This window comes from Camellia sinensis, chromosome 3 (genome assembly GCF_055761805.1).
Source record: "Camellia sinensis isolate YWXY chromosome 3, ASM5576180v1, whole genome shotgun sequence".
Classification (NCBI taxonomy): Eukaryota; Viridiplantae; Streptophyta; class Magnoliopsida; order Ericales; family Theaceae; genus Camellia; species Camellia sinensis.
The window spans coordinates 15,714,629-15,724,735 of record NC_138963.1 but is presented as its reverse complement, the minus strand read 5'-3'; the positions used below and the strand labels follow the sequence as shown (position 1 = coordinate 15,724,735).

At 29.9% G+C, this 10,107-nt stretch overlaps 1 protein-coding gene across 1 annotated transcript; it reads left to right on the top strand.

Annotated features, from left to right (window-relative positions):
• The first annotated feature begins 1,442 nt into the window (after positions 1–1,442).
• Positions 1,443–5,415, top strand: LOC114321948 (laccase-7). Its single transcript, XM_028269198.2, has 6 exons — positions 1,443–1,689; positions 2,497–2,648; positions 2,743–2,987; positions 3,758–3,889; positions 4,023–4,973; positions 5,072–5,415. The coding sequence occupies exons 1-6, from the start codon at positions 1,600–1,602 to the stop codon at positions 5,200–5,202; spliced, it is 1,701 nt and encodes a 566-aa protein (XP_028124999.2). The 5' UTR covers positions 1,443–1,599; the 3' UTR covers positions 5,203–5,415.
• Positions 5,416–10,107: the final 4,692 nt, after the last annotated feature.

Sequence of the window (10,107 nt, the reverse complement as noted above, 5' to 3'; positions counted from 1 at the left end):
GGTTCCACTTCTTGGAATTATAAAAATAAAAAATAAAATCTCATGTCCTAATTTGATTCCAATTTTTTGAATTTAATTTTTAAAAAATTGAGTTTTTAATTTTTAGTATTTTTTTGTTTTTAGTGATTTTTTAAAAAATTTAAAGAATTTTTTTTACTTTTTTGATGCATCTAACCTAAATGTACCTAAAAAGTAAAATATTTCTAAAAAATATTTTTAAAAAAAATCAATAAATACATAAGAATATGAAAATGTATTAAACTTTCATATATATATATATATATATATATATATATATTTGTAGTTTTGGTATTTAGTGAATTTTTTTTCACAAATATTATACATTTTAATTGTATTTATATTAAGTGTGTTTAAAAAGTAAAAAATTTAATTAAAAATTTAATTTTTAAAAAATTGAAAAACTGATGCCAAAGATTACTGATAATCTTTAAAAAAAATTAAAAATAAATAAAAATAAAAAGAAATAATTACTTATTCTCAATTTCAATGGGTGCCAAAATATACAGGTCCAATTATATGAAAAGGTAAAATCAAATAACAGTGATGAACAGGTATAAAGGCACCCAAATATCTATATATATCAAAAAAAGTAATTTTATATTTTATCGTTATTTAAAAAAAAATAAGTATTATATTTTCAAACACTATGTCATTTACTTTTTTAGACATATGATAAATTAAATAGATTTGGATTATCGAATTAAATTAATTTTTTGTGTGTATGATTTATACAAAAGATTTTACAAAATAAATTATTCGAATAATTAAAAATAGATCCGTGTTCAGCTCCATGACCCTAGACAGCACTCTCTAATCAAGTATCTTAGACTAAAAAGGAGCCAGACCCCTAAAACTTAGTTACAAAGGTAGCAAAATCCAATTTACAAAAAGAAAAAGAAAAAAAACAAAACAATCTAAAACTACAATATCAAATAAAAAATTAAAGAGAACGTACCAAAATATCACTTAAGCAGTACTCTACTTATACTTAAAATTATAAAATTACTAATTAAAACTTGCCTAATCGAACTTACCATCATAGAATTTTTTTACATTCAAATTTTCTTATTTTCGAAGACAGCGGCCCGTTATTGTTTAGTGCCTTGTGATATAATGATAGTGTAATAACATAACTTCAAAACAACCACTAAAATTAGGACAAAATAAACATTTGATGCCGTAGGATTGACATTACACAAATCAAGCCCCTTGTAATTGCATAAACAGCCATCATTCTATGACTTTGGGATTTATTTAAATATTTTTTTTAGTTATTGTCAACTCCAGCAATTTTATTACAAAGTTTCCACGATTGACATATTCAAATTTCAAAGTCACATTAAAATTACGCGTTATTGGTAAAGGGTAAGGCTTGTCTATCTACATGCCCAACTACTATATATATGTAAAGGAATTGCAGAACAAACACACACACACAACATCCTTGTATGAAATACAAAGCTACTTACAAAAAATTTGTGCACTTCTCACAAAAAAGAGAGAGAGAGAGAGAGGGAAAGAGATTCTTTTTATCTTTGTTTCTTTGGCTCTCAGTCATTCATTGTTCGGTCAAGTAACATGGCACGTCCTGTGTTCTTACTCATTTGGGTTTCAGCTCTTCTGGCTGCTTCACTCGCCTCTGCTGATGTTGTGGAGCATTCTTTCGAAGTAATTTATCATGCCCATTTCAATAATTTTTTAAAACTTTTCTCAGTCTTTAGTTTTTTGTCACTTTGTATGGGACTCATTTCTAATTGCGTTTATTCTGTGCACTTTTTCTAAGTTGGGTATGCTCGACTTACTAGTTTTTGAAGCCTTTCTTGTGGAGGACGGCACTTTCTCTAACATGCATTGGTTACTATACTTTTTTAATTTTTTTATCTCTGCTCCTCTAAAATTCTTCACAGCATATAGAAGTGATATAAAACCGTAGCGAAAATATTAGGCCAAGTTTGGCAAGTTGAAAAAAAGTTACTCAAAAAGTCAAAAAGTTACTCAAAAAGTTAAAAAGTTATCACTATTTATCAAAAGTCAAATATTACGGCCGCACAACTCCTAATCCTAATTTTTCCCTACACACTAATTTATACAATTTTTTAATACACATTTTTTCATAAAAAGTCAAAAAATTAACCCAAACATCCATATTTTTTTTCTCAATTTTTTAGTCCAAAAAGACAAAAAGTGCACTTATTTAGAACACTCCAAACAACCCCAATAACAAATAAAGCTTCACTATTAAGTCTTAGAAATAATTTTTTTTTTTCTTATACCATTAGACTAACAAGAAGTTATTACTCTTGCTTAATATAGTTACTAGTGCTTCTCTTTGACTAAAATAAATTATCCTACTTTAATTTTTTGCTTTCGAAAAACTATGCCCTTTGTATTCTTTTCTCTCAATATGTGCATGATTACTTAAACTTGAAAATTTTAAATTTGAAAACATAGCTTATTTCATTTATGTTATTTCAGGTAAAAGACATGAATTTCCAACGAATATGCCACAATCAAGTAATTACTGCTGTAAATGGAGGTCTCCCAGGCCCAACAATACTGGCTCATGAGGGAGACACCCTTGTTGTTCATGTCTTTAATAAATCTCCTTATAACCTTACTATTCATTGGTAATATAAAATTTTAATTTGCACTGAGTTTTTTTATTTTGCTTTTAACTTATATTAGACTAACTTTGATATGAGTATGTGTTCATATATGCAGGCATGGAATATTTCAAATATTGAGTCCGTGGGCCGATGGACCTGAATATGTAACTCAATGTCCAATACGTCCCGGAAATAGCTATACTTATAGATTCAACATTACAGGACAAGAAGGGACCCTATGGTGGCACGCACATAGTCAATGGCTTCGTGCAACCGTTTATGGGGCGTTAATCATTCGTCCAAAAGTTGGTCACTCATACCCATTCTTGAAACCCTACAGAGAATTCCCAATTCTTTTAGGTATCAATCCTTTTGTTTATTCCACTAGAAACTTTCGTGTGCTTCATATATTAGTACACTTATTATGATACTTGATAAGTAAAAATAAACTTGTGCAAAAGCGGTCAAAATAATAGACTTGTTACTAATATTCTATTGTCAAGTTTATTACCCATATATAAGATGTTTAGTAATTTTCAAATATTCAAAAGTAATGGATAATTGGGAGTAGTTTAGTGACCCTAACATACATTAGTATAATAAAAATGTTTTCTAATCGTATAGAATTCAAACCAACTAAATAGTTATTCTAAAAGTTTTGTACTTCAAAATTACAATTACAGTTCCGATTTAAAGCACTAAATCAGCAGCTCTAAAAGCTCCACTAATGAGCTGGCAAGTGCAAAGAAAAAAAAAAAAAAAAAAAAAAAAGAAGCAAAAGCCAAACTATCACATCAATAGTGAGGTTCACATGATGTCATGTCATTAGTGGTGCATTAATGGTGTTAAATTAGTGATATGAAACATTTTTCTTACAATTAGTATAGGCATTTTTTTTTTTTCGAAGAACAAATTACGATAGTTCATTTGCACATTTTTGTTGGAAAAAGTCAATAAGGACATACAGACGCATAATAGAAAAATGGAAATAGTAATGAATGTAAAGTTCATAATCTTGAGGTTCAAAACTTTTAGCTAATATTTGGTTGCATGGTTTGACTTCAAAATGATTAGAAAACATACTTTTTCAATGCCTATAAGATTAATCATGCATTAAATTGTAATTACAGGAGAATGGTGGAATACTAATATTATTGACGTCGAGAATCAAATGCTTGAAAGCGGTGGTCCTCCTCTTAATAGTTCCGCCGCTTTTACCATCAATGGTCAGCCCGGCGATCTTTATCAATGCTCTTCAAATAGTACGTACTACCACACTTTACACTCTAATATTGCATATATAGTTGCCAAGTTATATTTAGATGTTTAGTATTAGTTTTTGCTTAACCTCTCCCAGACTTTTGTATAAAATATGATTCTTTTTGTCTTTTTCAGGCACATATAAGGTAAATGTGGTACGAGGTAAAACATATCTCCTACGTATCATCAATGCTGCAATGAATAACCAATTCTTCTTCAAGATAGCCAACCACAAAATGACAGTTGTTGCCATTGACGCCACTTACACTACTCCGATGGTGACCGACGTCATTGTTATTGCTCCTGGCCAAACCATCGATGCACTACTCACTGCCGACCAACCAGCAGCCTCTTACTACATGGCAGCGCATACCTACGTTAGTTCAGAAGTTGAACTTGATACTACCACCTCTACCACTGGGATCATTGTCTATGAGAATGCCATGTCATCAACCCCACGAATGCCGGTTCTACCAGCCTTCAATGACACACCAACAGCCCACAAGTTCTATACCAGTTTAACTGCTCTAGTAAATGCGCCTCACTGGGTCCCAGTCCCACTCAATGTTGATGAACACATGTTTGTGACAGTAAGTTTGGGCTTGATCCCATGCGAAGCAGGTTCCAACTGTAGTGGCCCACTTGATCAGCGATTAGCTGCAAGCTTGAACAACGCGTCATTTGAGTTCAACACCAAGTTGTCGATGATGGAAGCCTTTGTCAACAATGTCAATGGAATCTACACGACTGATTTCCCCGACCAACCACCATTGGTATTTGACTACACGAATTCAAACAACAACTACAACACAACGATCATAATGACATCAAAGTCAACCAAAGTGAAGAAACTTAAGTTCAATTCAACTGTTGAGATGGTGTTGCAGAACACAGCCTCACTAGGTATAGAGAGCCACCCTATGCATTTGCATGGATTCAACTTCCATGTGTTGGCTCAGGGGTTTGGAAACTATGACCCAATAAATGATCCCAAAAAGTTCAATGAAGTCAATCCACAAGCACGTAACACCATTGCTGTGCCGGCCGGAGGGTGGGTTGTTGTCAGATTTCAAGCAAACAATCCTGGTAAATATAATGTTTTATTATGCATGGCTCTATCATTTTAATGTGTGTGTTGTACATGTATACTAATTTATGCTTTTTGAAAAAATTGATGTTTACAGGTGTATGGTTGATGCATTGTCACATGGATATACACGTTCCGTGGGGCCTATCGATGGCTTTTGTGGTTGAGAATGGGCCAACACCTTCAACTACGTTGCCTCCGCCTCCAGGAGATCTACCCAAATGTTAAGAGTTGTTTTACATTTTTATTATTTTCTATCATTTTTTTTTTCATGTAATAAAGGTGGCCAATAATTTATTCTTTCAATTGTGTTAAGTTCGCTTTCTTTGGTGTAAAATAATATTATGAATATTCCAATGTTCATAATCTTTGGCAAGTGTAGTTACTTCGTATGAACCACAATAATTGTGCTTTATATAATAAATTCCAGTTTGGTTAAAAGTCTTAACTTTTTATTGGTCTTTTTTTTATATTATTATTAGAAAATTTCCATTAACATTAAAAAATAAAAACTTTCTAGGGAAAATGATCATCCTCATGTGTCAAGCATGATCAACCTCATTCCACCATTATTTTTATTCATAACAATCACCCCCAAAAAATAAATGAATATATATATATATATATATTATTAAGCTTTGTGACTGCAATATTGAAATCAAACCTGTTATTGGTCTTTTTTTTATTATTATTATAAAATTTCCATTAACATTAAAAAATAAAAACTTTCTAGGAAAAATGATCATCGTCATGTGTCAAGCATGCTAACAATCTTGTGTCAGAGGATGACCTGTTTAATAGGGCCGTAGTAGTGAACTGCAGATGTGTTGGGCTAACAATCTTGGTGGGTGAACTGCTGTTGCTGCTGTATTTAATTAGTTTGTAGGAATGCTGGCTATCTGTTCTGTCTTGGTGCCTAACTAACTGCAGGACCTGATCTGTTTGGTGCTTCAACTGTGGGCTATCTGTTCTGTTTGCCTGCTCTGGTTTTGGTGTTATTGGTGTTTCAAATGTTCAAATGTGTTCTTCCTTTGTTTTGTTTGGCTCGTTGGTTTCTCACCAACTTGGAGGTTGGAGCTTGTTTTAAGCTCCAAGCTCCCCTTTATTGATGTAATCTTTGTTTTTCCATCAATAAAGTATTCTTTTTGCCGATCAAAAAAAAAATGTGTCAAGCATGATCAACCTCATTCCACCACTATTTTTATTCATAACAATCACTCCCCAAAATATATATATATATATATATTATTAAGCTTTGTGTCTGCAATATTGAAACCAAACCTGTTATTGTCCCGGTTTCAATATTACTCTTAAAATTCAATCATCGGTATTTAAATTTCAAGTTTTCATAATTCAATTTTTAATTTTGTCAAAATCAACCTTCCATCCTACGCAAAGATGACTTCAATCTATCAAAATTTAGTCTGTGTTGGGACACTTTAGACTTTCACCTACTGCTTAGATTTTATAAGTCTTTGCCTTTCAACCCTACTTGTTTTTCTTCCAAATTAACTTGTAAACCACGAAGCCATCACCCGCACATAAAGTCAATACATATAAATGAGATAGTGATATGAAAATCAATCACTTTCAAAATGTTTAGCTGTTTATGGTTAGGAAGTGGTTATTTTTTTATACGAATAAATTATACTTTGCCTCCTTTCATATTTGCCTATTTTCTTACATTGATCCTTAAAAAAAAAAAAAATTCACTTTGACATTTCATATTTCAAGTTTTTTCTAATTTATTTAAAAAATTAGCTTATGTCCAAAATTAGATAAAAAAAATAACACATTGAGAGTCACTTGACTTGAAAGTATTTTATTTTATATAACTCAATTCTCTGATACAATTTAAAAATACAAATATCAATATAACAATATATTTTTTTATGTAATGTGACAACTAGTGTGACATTTTTTTGTCTAATTTTGAATAGAAATTAATTTTAGGCATAAATTTGAAAAAACTTAAAACATGAAAGGTCCAATGAAAAAAAAAAATTAATGGTCAAACTGAGAAAATAGATAAATATAAATGGTACAAAGTATTATTTATTCATATAAAAATATAACGACTTCCTATCCATAAGAAGAAGAATAAAAAAGACGGACAGTTAACCATTTTGAAAGTGATTGAAAATTTTGTGCAAAAAATTTAAAGAGGAGTTATAATTTTAATTTGAAATACGAAGAGTCAAATAAAAATTAAAAATTTTAAAAAGAAGATGTCCAAAAAAAAATATATATATATATATATATATATTCATGAAAAAAATTCACATATTTAATTATTAATATTTATAAAATTTCTAATTGATTTACAATTATTTTTTCAAAACCCCATTGATGTGATATTTTTCAAAAAAAAAAAAAATGCACGATTAAGTGAAAAAATGACCAAACATAAATGGGACAAAGTATAATTTATCTATTTATCTATTATTTTTTTATCAGCAAAAGTTAATTATTAATTATCTTTATTAAGGGAAAGATATGTACCATGTACACCTTATAACTAAAAAGAAAAATAACATAATTTCAATTTTTTGAGTCATAACTAAAAAAAAATATTTTATAATTAAACCCAATATTTTTTTTACCAGCAAAGAAAAATTTCATTAAAAAATATAAAATTAAAGGTACAGCAAATGACAAGCATCGAGAGAGATTTGAGAAATTACAGACTATTCCTACTACGGCTACTTACAACTATCTAACCAGCACCTCGGCTTCACAATTTTTTTAAAACAAGAAAAAAAAAATGATTTTTTTTTTTAAACAAGAAAATAAAAAAACTAGAAACAAAAATAAAAAGAGTTAAGAAGAACTTAACTCCAACACACCAAATCCAGATGCCCCTTTCACACCAAACAACACCCCACTAAGGATGATAATACAACAACTTTTCCCCAAACCCAGATCTCCCTTTCACACCAAACCACACCCCACTAACAATGATAATACAACAACTTTTCCCCAAACAGAACAAACACCATCCACTGCTTACCATCACAACCCATCAACCCTCTATTAAAATAAATCTCCTTTCAAACCGAACACACCACTAAAACCACTCAGGACAAAACACCATTCCCCCACTATCCATCACATCACGAAACCCTTCTAAAAATTAATTACTTGCACCCCACTAACTCTGTTTCTCTGTATCTGTAACTCTATTAAGTTTTCTTTTTTATTTTGGTTTTGTTGCTCATCTCTAACTCGATTAAATCATTCAGGAAGGTATCTTCTCTAGCACCAAAATTAATCTGCAATTTCTGAACCATTTGCAAGATTTTTGTTGCTTCAGCCAAAAGGAATCTATACTCCTCTTCCTCATCTTCATCTTGTTGTCCCATCTCCTCATCAGATTCCACCAATTGATGATTGCGAAGGCTGTGAAGATCAAACAAGTTTGGCATCCTTTGATTTTTTATTAGAATCTTTGGCGTATCTCCCTTTATTTAAGAATTTGTGGGGAAGCCCCAACTCAAAAAGTGAAAATTTCTTTCTATTGGTGGATTTTTGTATCCTAATTAAATTCAACATGAGCCATAACAAAAAAATTAATAAGTTATAACTAAAATAGTGTCATACCTAAAGAAAAAAATTAGTCATAATTAAAAAAAAATAACTTAATTAAAAATACATATGATACACTCCACTTTTAAAAATACATATTAAAATTTTTCCTTTATTAGAGACAATTTATTTTATCTCCAGCTTTGAATGGTCAAGCCGACACTATAGGCTTTATGTTATAGATTAGATCTTGGAGAGCGTCTTCAATCCCTTACAAGCACTTGTGTAACCATAGCTTTCTATATCATACTATGTTTATCTATCCACAACACTAATGTAAGGCCATGTTTGTTTGGGCGGATTGGATTAATATTTTCATGACTAATAGTCTTAGGATTACGAATCTATTAGATTATGTATCCTATCTTAACTAATAGTCAAGTTTAAAATAATTAGTCCGTACTTCAATTGTTTAATCAAATATCGGATTAATAATTTTATTGGACTATTAGTCTAATCTCAAGCTCATGTCTACCCAAACAAACATGGCCTAAGTATATTTCCTAATACATAATTAAACTGGTATGTCAGATAATAAGACAATATACTCCAGAGGATCATTGCAACATTTATTTATGGGGGAACATCACGTCACTGTGATGGTAAAAGATATTTTCAAATTAGTGGTATTTTTATAAATATTAATATGTAAAATTATAAATTTTTTCATGATTTTATAATTAAATTTTGAAAACATCAATTGGTGGAGGAGTCAAAAATTTAAGGCAGAGGAAACACATATATATTACTCACATTATTAAAAATAAATAAATAAAAACACCCACAATAAAAAACAATGAAATACCGCTAAATTTATACATTTTTTGGGTCCATTGTTAAGATTCAATATTACAATTTTTGTGTTAATTACATCAATATAGCTTAGAAATCCACAATCAACAACCCAATTGAATTTATGATTAATAAATTCAACACTACCAACTCAAAAAATAAATAAATAAATAAAAATAAAAATAAAAATTCTATAATAGAGAAAAACAATCAACTAAACAAATCTGATAATAAGAAAGAATTGTTTAATTAATTTAATTTTTATCATTAACTTTCCAGTTTATAATATAAAAGAATGAACAAAAAAAAAATATAGTAGAGTACTTTCAAAATTTTTAAAATACTACAAAATTTTACATAATTTAAAGAGAGGTACTATTATAATTTTATAAAGGACAAATAAGATATAAATTTCACATATAAAAGAAATAGTATAAATATAAAAAACTCGGGGAGACACGTGACCAGTTGTAATTTCGATTGCATATACATCACCATCCAACGTAATGAATGATTTAATAGACTTTTTCTTGTTCAAGAAGTTTTTAAATCAACGTCTTGTTGGAATGAATGAGATGGGTTTGAGTGTTTGAACAACTTATAAAAAAGATGTTTCGAAATGTCTACAATTAAAGTGTGGAACCAGAAGCCAAGCACTTGTAAGATAGTTGGGACCAGACTACATATTTTCTGATCTGTTAGGGTTAAGTGTGATATTATTTGCCAAAATGGTCAATTTGAACATAAAAGATTCAA

Bases quoted from the DNA above. Each gene is read 5' to 3' on its own strand.
- LOC114321948 (XM_028269198.2), top strand. From the start codon at position 1,600: ATGGCACGTCCTGTGTTCTTACTCATTTGGGTTTCAGCTCTTCTGGCT. The intron at 3,890-4,022 runs GTACGTACTACC...TGTCTTTTTCAG, and splicing joins TTATCAATGCTCTTCAAATA to GCACATATAAGGTAAATGTG. The intron at 4,974-5,071 runs GTAAATATAATG...TGATGTTTACAG, and splicing joins ATTTCAAGCAAACAATCCTG to GTGTATGGTTGATGCATTGT.